This window comes from Montipora capricornis, chromosome 13 (genome assembly GCF_036669925.1).
Source record: "Montipora capricornis isolate CH-2021 chromosome 13, ASM3666992v2, whole genome shotgun sequence".
NCBI lineage: Eukaryota > Metazoa > Cnidaria > Anthozoa > Scleractinia > Acroporidae > Montipora > Montipora capricornis.
In genome coordinates, this window is record NC_090895.1 from 39,022,617 (window position 1) to 39,040,116 (window position 17,500).

The 17,500-nt window shown below is 40.7% G+C and overlaps 1 protein-coding gene across 1 annotated transcript in view; it reads left to right on the forward strand.

Moving 5' to 3' along the window:
- Positions 1-13,569, forward strand: part of LOC138028272 (rho GTPase-activating protein 32-like) — a 31,029-nt gene extending 17,460 nt beyond the window's left edge. Inside the window, exons 11-19 of the mRNA XM_068875745.1 lie at positions 2,449-2,526; positions 4,671-4,770; positions 6,106-6,199; positions 6,875-6,933; positions 7,056-7,158; positions 7,892-7,987; positions 9,133-9,181; positions 10,331-10,709; positions 11,647-13,569. Of these exons, the coding sequence (XP_068731846.1) occupies positions 2,449-2,526; positions 4,671-4,770; positions 6,106-6,199; positions 6,875-6,933; positions 7,056-7,158; positions 7,892-7,987; positions 9,133-9,181; positions 10,331-10,709; positions 11,647-12,692 (2,004 nt within the window). The 3' untranslated portion in view covers positions 12,693-13,569. The remainder of the gene's footprint in view (positions 1-2,448; positions 2,527-4,670; positions 4,771-6,105; positions 6,200-6,874; positions 6,934-7,055; positions 7,159-7,891; positions 7,988-9,132; positions 9,182-10,330; positions 10,710-11,646) is intronic.
- Positions 13,570-17,500: the final 3,931 nt, after the last annotated feature.

A 17,500-nucleotide genomic window follows, 5' to 3' on the forward strand; every position in this document is an offset into this window, starting at 1 on the left:
ATTGCTGGTCGCAAAAGACCAAAATAAGGTGTTACTGACAAATGTGGTGGTCAGGTGATCAATAGAAAATGAGGCGATAAACGGGGGCAGCAAATTGCTATAGGTTTTTGGTTTGTGGAAAATTTGACGAATAAAAAAGTCTGAGGAACATTTGTAGTAACGTTTGACGCTTTCAGTTGCTTATACAAAAAAGAGTTCAACCCGATCTCTGGCTGCCATGGTTTGTTTTGTCTCCCAGCATGCCCTGCGATCCGAATTTCTCGGTCCCAACCTCCCTTTTACCCCAACTAGTCGCTTGTCCCGAAAGTTGTAGTCAAGACTATGTTCGATGTTGGTTGTTGGGTGGTTCGTTGTTGAAGACCCGAGAGATTTTTGGTGATTTTGCCCTACTTTCGTTCCTGGATTACGTGTGATAAGGGATTTGATTATTGTATTATTCCTTGAGATTGGACAGATTTTGTTGTTGAATCTCGCAGAAGGAAAATTTTTAACTGCAGTTTCATTGTTGATATTCGAAGGGACTTCGAATAACTGGATTTTTCACCATTCCACCTACGATAGGAGGTGACCACTTGACTAGGGTCCTGCCAAACTGATATCACGATGGACTAGATTACAGCAGAAACCCATAAGGGTTGAAACGTGTAACGGCCCCTTTTGTGCTGGGAAACAAGCTTCTGAATATTCAATTTGCTAAGTACCATATATGGAACAAGAGCGGGGGGTTTCCAAATATGGTACTTAGCACTGAAACATTCAACCAATCAGTTCGCACTGAATATTCGGAAGCTGTGAACGCGCGTTACAAGTTTCAACCGTTATGGGTTTCTGATTCCAGTTACCACATGTGACCCTTTGGTGGGGGGTGGAGCAAAGGTAGAACAAGCAACACCGCTAAACTATTGCATCCTGATAGTAGGGGTGAGGAGGCGAAGTGATACCACACGCGCAATTCACAACCATCCGCTGCGCAGAAATGTTTTCCAAGAGTTGAATAACAACATAAAATGGGGTCTTTCTGCATGTTCCGGAAAGCATTGTATTTTTGGTCACTTGGGATTTGCATTTATTTGGACTTGTCTTGTTATCTTGCTTTTCTTTCTTTTGTTTCACGTAATCTCTGCTCCGGTACCTGCAAAAGGAACCATAACATGTTTCTGTTTTTTTTTTACTTTCATCCCGTAACCCAAACGACAGTACACTGAATCTGGCGTAAATCGACGACAATTTACCTCAAACACCAAAAACCGAAACCACGCTTAAGTCATGCAGCTTGCTTTTGCCCGGAGGCCTTCGTTATCTCTCTAACGCTTGTTATGTTTTATCGAATTTACCTTTTGGCCATCCCGATTAGAACATTCAAGATAGCTACGTAGGAAAACAACAAAATCAAAAATCTTTTGAAACCAAAAGACGCTTGGTTTACTTTGAAGAACTCAGCGGGAGAGTATCTTGTTTTCCTAAACTGTAATTATCAGAAGCTCGCTTTCGCAATTTTTCGTAATTATTACGCGTGTTTGCGTCTGACTTGTATGACGTAAGAATCTGTTTATTCGGCTTGGTGCACATTGTGCTATTGGTATGAAACTTGGGAGACTAAAGCGAAAGAAAGGATTTATCGCGATTCATTCACCAAGTTGTGTAATCAGAGACAAGACATCGGTTTGTCGACACCTAAAGCTCGGGTTGATTGTCCTATCTGGTGAGATAACGCCCATCTTTTAAATCTCATTTGAAAGTAAAGTAAGGAACTTACATTAGTCAGGGTGGTATTTAACAAAAGTAACGTTTCGAGTAAATTATTAAGGAAAGCGACTTTAATGTTTTATTATTTATCAGTGTTAAACGGTGATAGTGTTAATCTGTTCTCCACTGAACTAATTGTATTCCAAAACCAGCTTATTATTTATGGGAATGCGTAGAGTTATATATTTGTAACCTTCGATTTATGAACTTAAATCTTTGCTCTCGTAAATGTCTTTTTATCTGGAATATATTTGTAAGTCTGCTCGCCTCGACTAGCTTTTGATAACTGCGGGCAGTGCTTTGTGATATTTTTATACAAAAATGCAAATAAAAACTGTAACTTAACGGCGGTAGAGTTTATCTCGGGGCCTAATCAGGTTTTCTGTGCACCGTTTCTGAATAGCAAATGGCACGAGTTTTGTTCCTTTGATGTTGACTCATTACAATGATTAGGGCCGTTTATACGAGAGAATGGCTGCGGCCGCGGCTTACATAAGACGCGAACACCCCCTATAAATGGTACTAAATCTACGTTCACGGCTTTCTCAAGCCGCGGCTTATCCTGGCCTGGGAGTTTATTCTCGTATAAATAGTTCCTTTCGCGTATTTTGTACGCCGCGGCCAGAGTAAGCTGAGGCTTATTTTCTCTCGTATAAACGGCCCTAATATTACAAAAAAATAATCGTATTTTTTGCCTTACAGGTCGGCAGTATTATATCAGTGATTGATATGACCCCGGTGGATGAAAGCTTGTGGTGGAGAGGAAAGCAAGGCTATGAGGTATACTTGCAAATAAATTATCTAACTTTTCCTTTTTCCCATTATCTGTCAGAAATTACGTCGGAAGACTGAGCTTTTTTATGAATTTGTTCCTATGAAGTGGTTTTGGAGTTATGAGATTAAAAATATTGGGATTGTTTTGTCAGGGTTGTTTACGACATTCTTTGCCATCCTCTTTAGCCACTTTACTTGCATTGCTACTTATTAGTTGGTGAATATCAAGTTTATTAATATAGAATTCCACGTCAGAAATATTAGAAAACGGTTTGTTACGAGCCAACATAGCCACACAGCGCTCCATGTCATGGCCACACATTTACCCTCTTACCCTCTCTGACAAAACAGTTCTTCATCTAATCGCCTCTTACGGGTAGAATACAAACTCGTAATTGACCAGCTCCGAGATGACTTATAATGCAGTTGATAGTGTTAGAGTCTTGTTCAAGCCGGTATTTACTTTTTGCTCTTGTTAACTGCTGACGTTTCTCGTTTAACTGCGATGAGCATTCTAACCTTAAAGGGGCTATGTCAGTGACGTTATTTTAGGGTATTTAAGGGAAATCTTTAGTTACTCACGTGTTTAAAACTTAAATGGTAATGTGGAATTCTTGTACTGATAAAGTTATAGTTATATCACAAACAAGATGATTCTGAGCAAAAACCCTCCTTTATCCAGGCGATTTGTAATAAACTTGAAAAACGTCGGGCCGAATTTTTTTAAAGATTACCCAAATGCAATCCGCTTCAATCTTGTCCATTTGTGTCCATCCATGCTTCTCTTTCCTTTTGCTGTATTTGCTTCATGTTATTCAACAGTTTTAAGTGCTTATTGCAATGTTTCATTCTACTTTTTCGGCATTTTGAGTGTCCTGAAATTAAACTATTTTGCGTGACATATAGCTCCCTTTAACATTCATTTTTTTCTGTTTCTAGTTTATCAGCCAAGTACACTACTTTCCAGTCTGAGTGTACTGTACACTGTTTATAACAACCGATCCGTAGAATTGTTTCTTCTGAACTAATTTTGCGGCAGTTTGAGTCTATAAGAAACCCAATCCTTTAATTTTGCTCTTTAGTAAAATCCACACTTTTATGTCTTCTAATATTTCGGTTTTGAATCTGTTTTTCCACAAAAGGAAATAAATAAACAAATAAACCGCCCAGGTTTTGCGCTCGACTTATTTCAAGACTCGAAAACTATCTAAATAGTTTCAAGTATGCGAATCACGTAAATAAGAGGCGGTAATTGTTCAAAACAAGTAACTTATCTTTGAACGGACACTTTGCAGTTTTTCAGCCTTGACATATATTCCATAACAACCGATCTTAGCATAGATTCTTTGAATAGCATAGTTTGAGTCGTCCATCTGTGTGCATAGGAAACTAGTGTCAAAAAATTTTGAAGCGAGGCGGTTCCTCTCCATTCTCTTGTCTAAACCGGAGGAAGCGTTTTTATGACATGTGGTTTTCGAAAGACCACCTAAATAAATTCTAAATTAGAGCAATGAATCTAACTTCAAGTGCCAATCGAATGAGAAATCACTGAACCATTACTTGAGGACAATGCAAATGAAATTGAACAACTTGAATCAAAAGTAAAGTTTTAAGTTATGAAAATTCTTCCTTTTGTTTTTGTATGCAAATATGGCTGCTGGTCACATGAGCGAAAACACTCTATTCTCATCAGCGAGGAATTGTCGGCGCCCGTTTGAAGATTTGTCAGTGCCTTGTCGGCAGACGCCGGCAGTGTTTCTCATAAGTGTTTTGCACATTGATTGGGTATTTCGTTCGTTTATTTTCAAAACCGTATTGTTTTCACGTGACGTCACGGCGGCCCCGTTAGTTTCCCAAAACAAAGGAATGGCGACCATGTTGGTGTCCCCAACTAATCCTCTGGGAATTGAGCTCTATTATCATGCAAACGTTTTCTTTTGCTTCGGTGGAAAAACAAGGTTACTGATCACGTGAGTGAAAACACTCTGTTGCAACTGTTTTAAGTCTCAAGAGCGTAGAGGTAAATCTTTTACAGCAAACCTGTTTGAAAAGTTGCCAACGTCAAGTCCTCCAGGCACACTCCGGATGGGTTCTGTCCGTCATCATTGTCTTTTCGCTGATCAATTCTAACCGCGTTGCCATCTATTTAGGTTGGATTTTTTCCCAGTCAGTGCGTGGAAGTCATAGGTGACAAGACGGATGGTAATACGCCCCTTCCCGTTACTGCGGCCTCCCCACATATGACGCCAGGTATGTTTGATTTTTTAACCTTTTTTTAAGGAAGCACATTCTGCTCCTTTTACCCGCCAGGAAACTCGATGCAATTCGTGGATATTGCGTTTTGCGGTATCGTTTTTGTGAGCTGGAACCTTTCAAATAAGCGTATCGGCGGGACCTCCGATGGCACAGCCACTTTGTGGCCAGGACGGGATTTGATCCCACGGGAACACCCACATACAAATCCTTCCCCTTAATTAAGGCAACCTCCAATCCAACGAAACAATAATTCTAAACCACAAGAAACCATGTTCACATTCAAATTTGTTTACATATTTTTCAAAGAGAGTGTTTGTAGCCAAAATAAATAAATAAATAAATAAATTTCAGAATTGCTTATTTCCGTTTTCAATTTTTTAAGCAACTGCTATCTCGAATTTACAGTTGTAGCGTGTGACGGTTCTTCTTTGTCAATAGAACCATGGGGAAACCGTAATACTTTACAATTATTCAAGATAGTGGGGCCCGCGAAATTGGAAAGTGAAAAAAAAGCAATTCGAAAATCTTACCTTGCGTTTTGCGATTGTCGGTTCCCGATTGATTGGTGGATTTCTGTTTTTGACGGTACACCAAGTTTCCGGCGCCGGTAATACAATCGGCGAGTCGGCGGAGGTAAATAAACAGAGCGGTGGTGACTTGTTGTCGTTGAGGTTACGCATCATTCATTTGAGTCTTTTTATCTCGCCCGCGCTGTTCCAATATTGTTAAAATAATCGAGGGACAAATATCCAAGAAAGAATCAGTATAGTTATAACGAAGGGCTAACGCTCTCTTTGGGTTGTTAACCCATTGACAGAAGTGATCATCAAGTACATTTTCCTCACAATTACAGTGAAATGTCAGTCAGACAGGTACTGAGAATGAAGATAATTATCAGCTCAACAGGTGTTGTCTTGATATAACACCAAATTCTCACAAAGAAGTCTATGGTACTAGTTAGGAGAATGAAAGTTTCGATCTTGGGAATGAACGGGTTTTTTTACCTTTACAAACTAGTTTACTCTCCACCGACGCAGCACCAACCAACCCCTTCGTTAGACTTTCTTTGTTATTTAGACAAGCAATAGACCGTTCTCCAAAATGGCGCCCGAAAATTCAAGTAAATTAAAATTAAAAACTGATAACAGAAATAGAAAGAGCACCTTTACTTTAATAACCCTGCAAAGTTTCAGCATATCAGGTGTAATATCAGCTGTGATATCCCGCACTGTCATCCGATTCTCAACCAACTGAACCAACCGATCGGCGTTTAGATTTTTTTTCTTTGTCCTTTGGCCTCAATTTTTGGATGTTTTTCTTTCATTACAGTTGCCAAGAAGCGAGGGAAGATCGTTAGTTTTCTGAGGTTGTTTTTGTCATCTCGCCCCTCCAAGGCAAGACTTATGCAAAGTGGCATCCTAAAGTGAGTTCCATTTGAATGAAACGATACTACCTAGTTGCTCTTTTTTCTGCTGGGATCAACCGTTTTAAACGCCACGTGTTCTTGAGACATGAATTTCGATAAAGATGTATTATCATCTAGCTTTGAATATATCCTAAGCATAATACAGATATAGGTGTACATTGACGTAAGTCCAAGGACTTGTCAGAACAGAGCAAATACGATTAACTATTAATAGATAAGTCCTAACTATAAATAGCTTAGTTATATTGTGTCTAAAAGATGCAATTTGATTTGAGCTACTTGTCCAGTTGTCTTGAAAGCACTGCAACGGTATCGCCTAGGTATCGGTATCGATGTCGGTATCGCTTTGTTGTCGGTATTATGTAAACTTATCCTTTGTGTTCAAATCCCGTTCAAGCCAGAATAAATTTTCTCTCCTCATTATAGTCTCTTCACTAAGCAGTTGCGATTCAGACTTGTGACACCAGCTTTTACAAATTATACATCCTGGTGTCCCTGTTACCAGTGGTAAAGCGTAGAAACTGTCAATGGGAAGTTGCTCCAGTTCGGGACACTCGTATGTTTTCCGAGTGTTCCCGAGTCACCATCGGCAAACACAGAACCTAATTCATCGTTATTAGGAAAAAAAAGACTTTTATTCTTTTTCTACCCTTACTCGTTTTTTTTCCGCAGGGAACGAACATTTGGATGCGACTTGGGCGAGCATTTGGCAAAAACCAACAACCAAGATGGTAAGGAGAACTCTCTTAAGTTTTTTCTTTATAGTTCGTTTCCCTTGCCCGCGCTTTAAGTAAGACGCCTATCTCTCGTTCATCGTTTTAAGTTCAATGCCGAAATTGGTCCTATCTTGCAGTTCCTGCGGTCTTAACAAAGTGTACTGAAGTCATCGAGTCCCATGGGATTGTGGATGGAATTTATCGTTTGTCAGGCATGTCATCTAACATTCAAAAGCTCAGGTAAGGTCACCCCGTAACGTCTAGTGCTCATACCAAGAACGACACCGGCAACAGTCGTGTTCTATATTGGGATCAACCGTTTTAGGTTGGGTTGCGTGGGGTTTTTCGTGTTCTTTTGGGAAAATCAACCAGCATCAAGCTATGTTGAAAAAGCATGGGCAGCGACTGCTTGCGTTTAGGCTCCAGCCATGTTGTTTACCCTCAACTTGTCAACGCGGAAAAGTCTGGTAATGACTATTCCCAGGAGTTACCGGTTGGAAAAGTGTTCTATAGGGAAACCTCAACCGCTTCAACCTGGTTGATCCCATTAGAACACGACCTAAGCCATTGCTAGTGATAGGTCGAGTCCAGCGCTCAACAAAACCCCCGTTCGGCCCTCTGGGACAAGTAGATTTCATGCTCGGGCAAGCAAATTTCTCACACCAATTTCGCAACTGGAAAGCACCCACTAAATCAATTAAAGAAGTCAAAAGATGTCTGGAGATTAAATTATACAGTATTTTTCTGTTTTATATAAATAATTAATGAACCCAGACAAGTGATCTTTGCTATTGAATAGACCAATTTCGATATATTAAAATTTAGTCCTAAACAAAAGACATCATCTCGAGGCTCTGGGGAATAAATCTAAGGATTTGTATGAGTTAATTTCCCAGAGCCTCGAGATGACGCCTTTTGTTTAGGACTGAATTTTAATATATCGAAATTGGTCTATTGATTTCAATATTTCCAGATTTGCTTTTGACGGGGAAGAAGCACCAGATCTTCTGAAAGACTGCTATCTCCGCGACATCCACTGCATTAGCTCATTGCTTAAGATGTATTTCAGGTAAGGTTTCATGAAGTTAAAAGTACGACGTCTTTCTTTTAAAATTCAAGTTGTAATCACCAAAACGAATCACAGTCGGACTCGCTTCGAAAAGGGCTGAAGCGAGCTAGAGAATGACCCGCTAAGAAGGAAAACAAACTGCTGGAAAGAGACTTTTAAGAGACCGATTGACAATAATTGTGGAGAAAGGTGTGAAAGAAAGATTGTCAACCACGAGGGGAGAGTTTCATCTTGTTTCTTTAAAACGAGAAAGTGTTAGAAAGCACACTCGACTTTATTAACCTTTTTTCTCTGTGTATAGAAGACCCTCTTGTATTGCTTCTAGTGCCGTATATCAGTTGCCTTAAACAAAATTTATTAGTACTTGATGGTAGTAAAAGCAGTAGTAAAAATTCAGTAGTAGTTGATTGCAAATTGATGGAAACCAACTGAAACGCATTATCAAGGTCACATGTGTACCTCTTTAAATCCTGATACAGTTCAAACGTTACGCTTATAACGAACGAGTAATCATCTGAATCATAAGTGCCCACCCTTTAAACTCTAGTTACAGACTACTACTACATGACCGTCTAAATTAAATAGTAAGTGTATGAGTCAGTTACAATACTCGGATGAAAACAGTATAGGATTTAAAGTGGATCGTTGACATTCGCAATTGCAAATCGTGATACTGGTCTTGTGCCTATATTATATCTATGACCTACACTGGCGTTGATTCCAAGTTGGATTCATGTATGTATTTGAAAATAATGTACCAAGGAGCTATTTTCAATTAATTTTGTCACACACTTAACCTCATAACTTTTTCGTGTCTTTTGAGACAGTTCGAATGCAATCTGGGTTTTAAAGTGGCCATTGAAAGTAATTTCACCGTAAGCATTACTTTAGTTTGACAGTACTGTGATTGGAGAGTGATTGTCAACCTTCCGCCAATAAAAAGTGCAAGAGCTTTTTCCCGATCTTAACTGCGGTGCACATTTAAACGGTGCGTTTTGATTGGCTCATTCGATTGTCTGCTTTTGTTTTGATTGGCCAAAGTACTTAACTTGGGTTTGGCTTACGTTACTGTTGGAAACCAGCCTCATGCAAGTAATAGTAGTAAATGCCTGAGCCAAAATCGTTGTTCTATGCTTTTTCTTCAGAGAACTTCCTAATCCTCTGCTAACTTATCATCTTTATGACAAGTTTGTGGTAAGTGTAACCAGGTTTATTAACTAATTTCTTCCTCCAATTCATGCTTTTCTGTCTTCAAATCTCAGTTAACTGCTAACTAAGATTTAACAGAAGTTTATTTTTAAGGACCAAGGGTGGCACATTGGGTTAGTGCGCAGCCTTGGTGCAAGAGGTCCCGTTCGATCCCCTGATCTGACATCCTTGTTTCGACTTCTTTCCTTTCAGTGTAGCTTAAGTAGCTTTGAATACTCTTAAAACGGAGCACTGATGGAAAGAGGGGGGTAAAATGAGCGCACCGTTGGCTTCCTAGGAGGCACTACCGACGTTAAATTAGATGTACCTTTACACGTTACATATTTCATAGGATGTGGAACTTTGTGGGACTGATTCCCGTCCTTTTAAACCATGTGATGTTGGTAAGGTTGGCCAGGTTTTTCAAGTTGATTTTTCGGTTATTATCGGACAGTTCAATCAACCAATCACGTTCAAAGTTGCAGTTTAAGTCAACCAATCAAAACCTTGGTTTCAATCACCGTAGAAACATTGTACAGACTCCTAAATTGGGGCTTTCTTTCGTCAAGAGCGACAGTGACAATTTACGCCTCCTTTTTCCGTTCTTTTAATGCAAATTTTCCCTTTCTTTCATAACTTGGCTCTTCTTCTTTTCTCGGAAATTGTAATATTTATGATTAATCGGTAAGAGGACTTCGTCTTGTCCAATTGGGTCTGTAATCATACTTGTAATGATAAACAAATCGGACTCCCGCTGCGTGGTCGTCCGATTTTGTTATTACTCGTATGATTACAGACCGAATTGGACTCCACTCAGTCCTATTAACATAACTTACTGTCTAACCCCAGACGATTTTACTCATCAATGGGCTCCGCCTTAGGGGTGAATGGGTTCAAACAGCATACGTTGCGACCTCTGTCGTCTTTCAAGTTGCTGATTTGTTAAAGCCGACCGCACCAGTCTCTAGCTGTTGTTGACGCACGCGGAGAACTCTTGTGAAGACTCTTCCCAGGAGCTACCGCGCTTCGAACAAAATGGATTTGACAAATCTTCAAACAATAACCAATGGCTGATTCCAGTAGAACACGAACTTACAGTTCACTCTACGTAATGTTGAAAGTTTGCTCAACCAGTCTCTTGTTTGAAATTCTCAGGCCGCTATCCAGATCCCTGACGAATCAGAGCGCCAAATTGCTGTGCATCACGTGGTACAGCAACTTCCTCCCCCTCACTACAGGACCCTTGAGTACCTCTTACGTCACTTGTCACGTGTGGCTTCGTTTTCGCCTCAAACCGGCATGCACGCAAAGAACCTTGCGATAGTATGGTCACCAAACCTCTTGCGGCCAATGGCTATGGACAGTGGTGGTATCGCCCTTCTCCAGGTCAACGTGCAAGCGGTCATCATTGAATACCTTATAAGGAATGTGCACGTATTTTTCGACCAACACGCAGCATCAGCAGTGATTGTGGCGAACCCGCGATACTCGACTGGGTCTCGGGAGTTGCAACAGAAGGTTGACGCTGATCTCGGTGAGGCGTTTTATCGTATTATTACACTAAACATTCGTATCAACTAATGATGAGTTTATTGATAAGGTTACCACCTTAGTCACCGTGACACGTTTTTGTATTGACCTATGATTGGACATAAGCTTGTTTTCGGGTCTCCAAATATGTTTCAAATTCTCATTTGTGAAGTAATCTTAAGATTATTTCCGTTATTAATCGGGTGTGTTCGGAAAAAAGCGAATTGCTTCCGAAGAGTAGTCGGACGTATGCCTATCTGATGACTACTTCAGATATCCTAGTTTTGAGCTTCACGTGACTCGTTGGAGCTTACGCCATTGGTCTTGATATTGTTTTCGGTTCGACTTTACACGGAATGACTCAGGTCTTGAACTGGCTGCGAAAGCACATCGCATGCAACAAAGTTTTACCGTCCTCTTTGATGGCTTGTGCCAGTAATAGCACTAGCATAGCTGCGGCGCCTAGTGGGAAGAGCGCTAAAAGTGATGCTGTTAAACGGGGGAAAAATACCGCTCTACCCACCACCCGGGTCCCTCTAACTCCTTCGCATTCTTTAGAGAGCTATCTGTTTTCGTTTAGTTGAATTGTTTGAGCATGGTCAGCTAGGTCTCGTGCCAGTTTGAATGTTGCAATGTATCCCCTGACAGCACCAAAAAGTGGTTCGTGTACCAATCCTTTAAGGCCCGGAAACTAATGGACAATTCACCCTATTCGAAAAAGGCCGCCATTTTAGCCTCGTTCGAGGTTAAATATTCTTTTGAATTTTACGTTTGAAAGCGAGGCCAAAGAGGCCAATTTGCGAAGAGACAAAAGAATGCTAAAATGGCGGCCATTTTGAAATAATGTGTATGCATTACTATATCATTATGTTACGTTGGATATTCAATATTTCTTCTCCTATCCTAGCTTTACACTGACAAAATTTTACTACTTTTCACAGATATCGCCGGCACTCCTTCCATCGGGCGGAGAATAGCTTCTCTGTCCATTTCTCCGCCAACCAAATTGATCTCCTTAGAGGAAGCACGGGCACGAGCTCAGACCACTCCAGCGAGACCGAAGGTGCAGCATGTTGGCTCAAAGCCAGCGGATGCACCACAAAGGCCCCAGTCTCCTGTTTATCGGAGATCAGTTGAGATTCCAGCGAGGAGAAAAACTATGGATGGGTCTGTGAATGGAAAAAGTGGAAAGTGGAAGGGCTTTTTTAACAAGGGAAAGAGCTTTGATGCTCAAGAACCAGTAACAAAGACTAAAGAAACGAATCAAGGGACTTACTTTACTATCGCGCGTGAGTCCCGGCCTCCGAATGACCGCTTGGAAGGTGTACGACACGCTCGGAGTGCGGAGAATCTTAGTAAGGTTCCAGATGAGAAGCCAACTCTTCCTGTGAAAAACTGGCGTGTACACGCCGCAGTAAAACGGTATGAAGGTTCCAATGACATCAAGACACCGTTACATCAGCCCGTCACTATCTCCTTTACTCATCAACCTGCGCGTGAACGGACGTCGTCCTCAGGAGAAAACACCTCACATACCAATCGACATCCGGTGCTGTCCTCAATCCAGCGAATAACTTCCGATCAAACTGTGTTTAGTACTAAAGTGGAGTATCCTCCTAGACCCAGTCATCGCAGAGCTTCGACTGGCGGCGAGGAAATCCGTATGAAAGTGCAAAGGCGAGAACTTCCCACGAACTCTGAACATCGGCCCTTGTCGGTGTATGACAATCGACCGGTATCAATTTACGACAACGAGCCTCCGAATGCGTTTCGATATTCTTCACCTGTGTTCTCCCAAGACTACCACGCGATACCCGAAGACAAAATACCGTATCGATACTCTACCCCAGGGGGTATCGTATCTTCTCCAGGGAAAAGAACTTCGAAGGGGTCGAGGATTTCCGAACAACAGATTGTGGTCAAGGGAGCGAGGCTGGCACATACACCCCTAGTGCAATGTGCTAATAGCAACAGGCCAATGCACTGACGTGATGGGTTGTGTCGCGTGACTGTTTATCGCGGTTGATGAGAGATTCGTCGTTTAGAGCTTTATTCGAGCAGACAGTTTTTACAAATAGGTGATATTTACGTACTGGCAGATTCCCACTTTGTCGGCAATTACGTCACGTGGTTGTTCTTCGCTTCTTTAAAGAACCTCTGAACTCTTTCGAGGACTATATTGATATTTAAGTCACATTTTGCAAGCCTTTTTTTATGACAAAATTTACTGGAAGGACCGCGGTACTGCGCGAAAGTGCTGCTTATTTGCTTTCATTTAATGCCGGCATCCCAATGACTATTTCATTCAAAGAACAGACAGAAAAAATATGGTTTGATCCACCCAGAACAGCAAAGTGAACAGCTCCAGCGGAAAGTAAAGCCCAGTAGCTTTCATTTGAATAATAATTTCATCCACAGACACAAGTCAGAACCACCTCACGCAACATGTTTACAGCACTAAAGCGAAAATTTGCTAGAACCACGACTCTGTTTGAATAGACCATTCTAGCTAAGTTACCTGGCCTACGAATGGAAGCGAGGCTGCCGGTGACCCTGTTTTGATACAAACCTCCGTGCTTTTGTAATGTTAATACGGTCTAATTAGAATTACAACAACACAATTTGCATGATAAAAGCAGTCGGGGCTGTATCAATGCAAGGTCACCGGCAGCCTCGCAGCCATTCATAGGCTAGGTCGCAGAGCAAACAACTGTAAAATGGGCTATTGTAATATGTTTAATTTATAACGAAAATATTATTTGAAACATTTAGAGTGTGCTATAATATAAATCTTAGTTTCGAACGTGTAAATAATTTAAAAATTGTTCACAAGAAGGTGAAAATGAATGAAAAAGTTTACTGTGTTTTCGCAATTTATCTTTTGTGTTGATTCGTTTCGTACGCGCGCGAAAGCATGCTGTTGTCTGTGGCGCGTTACCTTTTACGCCCGAGGGAAAGAACGCACGAGGCAAGAGACTACAGTATTTACGTTCACCTCGCGTGTTAATTCCATCGCAGGCACTTCTCTATATCACTTCGGCGCATAACAACGCTAATAATCTACATTTAAGGCGCTATTACCTTGTGCAATTATTTGTTCAACTTTTCTTTTAACGGAAGTGCTCAATTGTTACACTTTGCAATAGGTTCGTGTGACTCGCCACCTTAAGGCGGCGAAATACGAGATACAAAAACCCCCAACTTGGCGCGCAACATTGTTTCGTTTCAAGTTTGGGTCGATGTCTCCCGTTTTTCACCTTGCATGATCAACTTGTCGCGCAACAAAAACATTTGTTGCGGGTTGAAGAAACGCAGCCCGCTGATTGGTTGATTTGCTAGTACACGAGTCCATTTGTTACGCGACAAGTTATGAGCTTGATGAAAAACGAGCAACAAAGCAAAAATTTGTTGGTCAGAGTAGACCCGCGCTCTACTTTTCGCAACAACTTTCTTCAACCCGCAACAAATGTTTTTGTTGCACGACAAGATGATCATGCAAGGTGAAAAACGGGAAACATCGACCCAAACTTGCAACGAAACAATTTTGACGCGCCAAGTTGAGGATTTTTGTATCTCGTATTTAGCCGCCTTTACGATGACCACAAACAGAATCCTGTCGCGAAAGCCTGGAGCAGTCATCCATCTCTCATGGATGACTGCGTAAGTGGTTGCAAAGGCACTATTGCGAAAAATTTAGAAACATTGGGTGCCAAAAGACACAGTGATCATGAGGCACACAAAGTAACTTTCTTTGTCCTTCGCTTCTTTCTTTGCGTACGTATCAATCGTCCCCCACAGGAAGCCCAAGCATGGAGTCGGGTGAACAACATGGCTGGACAATAAAAGGACTTTTTCGGAAGCTACATTCTATATTTAAGTCGGTTGCTATCTTTTTAAGGTTTCCACTTCACTTCTCAATCAATCAAACATTATTTAAACATGTTCACACATTTAATCAGGTCTGTACAATACATGAAAGATATTATGCATAATCAAATGGAACTCGAACAAATCTGAGCCCCAGATGGGATTTTAATCCACGACCCTCTGTGATCTAGTACGGATGCTCTAACCACTCATCTGCTATTGTAGAAACTCTGTGGTGAGAAAGGGTGAAATGTGGGTATGGACTACGACTGCATCACGCAGTCACGTTAAAGTGCCCCTGTAATAAAAAAAAATCACTTTCTTTTTTTCTTCAGATTTTGAAAAAGTGTTTGCTTAACACCTGACTGGCAAAATTTTGAGCTTTGACTTTTATCCAAAGGCCGTTTACTTTGAATGTAAGTTTTGGAGTTCACGGTCCGCCATTACTCGCGTTCAAAACTGACCAATTGGACCTCAGAGGGTTGGATCTACGGAAAGTGACGTCAAAGGCCAGGGCCGTTACAGCCAGAAAAAAAAATTGTGACCGAGGCAATGTCCATGGTTAAATTCTCTCCCTGGGTATTTTAGGCGTTTATGATGAGTACATTTTAAAGCCACGCTTTATTTTAAAAAATCACGAAAAAAGGACCGAGGCAAGTGCCTCGGTTTGCCTCATACTGGCTAATGCCCCGAAGGCTCACTAGCTTAAAATTTCAGCGTGTGAATGCAGCTTACTATATATCCAAAACTCGAATTTAAAAGTCTGAAAGCCCAAAACTCCAGTGCTGCATATTAATTCTGCGGCTTACACACGTATTGCATTCTTAAACTAGTGAGTCTTTGACGTCATTTTGTCCTCGATCCAGCTCTCTCAAGATCTTAAAGTTAGTAATGACGGACCCTTAAATAGGAAAATTCAATTTAAAATAAACAAGTCTTTTTTTTTTATTAAAGCTTAAAACGTTGGTCACTTAGTGTTTGATAGTTCTGAAGCAGTACACAGAAAATATAAGAATTGATTATTTTGGTCACAGGGGCACTTTAAGGCATACAAATGCAATACAAAAGATGAACTTTAATTTTAACACCACCATTATCTAATTAATGTATGCTGGGGAGGTGAATGCTTACTTGAGGCAGTTTTCGGCGAAATGGGTATTCTGCTCTAAATTACTTTGTTTAATTAAAGGAACGAAGTATAGGATTATGCTCTGACTGTTCTTGAACTGGATATTGACCAAGATATTGTAACATAAAAAATCCCTGAAATACTGTGAATTTTAAAGGTAATCGGATAAAATTCCTTCGAACAAAGTGAAGGCTACCCGTGGCCCCTTGTTTCAGTTCTAATTCCTTAGGTATTGTTAAGAGAAATATTTAAATATTTTTAAATACCATCTTAGAAACTAGTAAATTGGAATCCATGTCGTTAAAAACAGTTTTAAATGTGAACAACTATTCACGATTGTACTACCCAATCATTGGGTCTTGGAATGCGGACTTAAAACTTCGGACTACGGAACTGAACTGGATAGGAAACAAGGGTGTGACGCTGTTGTGAGATAACTACCGCAGACTAAGCACAAATCAGAGTAAACAGCAAAACAAATATAGAGAGTTTTCAAGGAATCAGCCATGGAAAATAACTGAACAAGATCATATTGCGACATAAAAAACACTGAAATACTGTGAACTTTAAAGTAAATTGGCTAAAAATCCTTCAAACAAAGTGTAGTCTACCTGTAACCTCTTGTTTGAAATGTTTTTGTTCTTGACCAACGTTCAAACAAACACGGAGTGCTTTAATTTGAAAGAAAAAACCTGAAAGAATCTCCCACCACATGAAACATTAAAAATCCTTTTACAGATAAACGAGAGTGGAAAGCGTATGCACTTAGACCGTGTGTCAGAAAAATCGGTGAAATTTTTCAACTAGGTACTGGATTGGTGCATTATTGCATCAACATAGTGTAGCACGGAAATGAAATTCTGAAGACTGTTAAAATTGGACAAGGCCATAGCCAAGTCCGGTTTGGAAATTTTTTTAGTCCAATTGTTTCCAAAGTGGACCACTAATGAGAGAAGTGGTCCTCTTACTTTGCTGGACAATTTAAGCCAGGGGCGAAGCGTGAAATTTTGAAGGTGTACGCACACAAAGAATGTTTCAAGCGCTGAAGGCGCTCCAGACTAGGAGGGTCTGGGCGCATTCTCCCCAAGAAATTTTTGAAATTTAGGATCTTCGGAATGTCATTTCCAAATATTTCCAAATGAAGAACTAAAGGACATTTCAGTAAATAAATGCGAAGGAAAATGCAGTGGTTAGTTCTTTATTTTACCCAGCTGTAGAGTTTTCAGCAAGCTACAACACAAACAGAGGGTTTACACCGGGGGTTTACAACACAAGCAAAGGTCAAGACGTCACCAACTCTGTTCCGTAACATCATCATTCTAACATTTCATCAAAAAATGACCGGGAAATGGGGGACTGGTGAAAACACTGTGTGGGAGCCTCGGGTGGTAGAGAGGTTGTTTTTGCTTTCGGACACTATTACGTTTCTTGCCATTAAGACCTCGCCAAACGAGTGCAACATGTTGGTCCAACATCATCCAACATTGTTGGTCCAACATCATCCAACATGTTGCACTCGTTTGGCCATGTTGCATGACACTCTGGATATTATTGATCGAAGTTTGATTTCCATCAAACATCGTCTTCAACATCATTCAACATTTCTTTTTGTTGCCTTCGTTTGCTTGAAGCAATTTTCGCTTTTTATAGACACCTAAAAATCTCAGGTGGCTCCAATGGGATTCGAACCCATGACCTCTACGATACCGGTGCGATGCTCTACCAACTGAGCTACGAAGCCACATTGTTGGGAGCAGTTCAATTTGTTGGGCTTGTTTGTTCGCGTGAAGGACTCAATG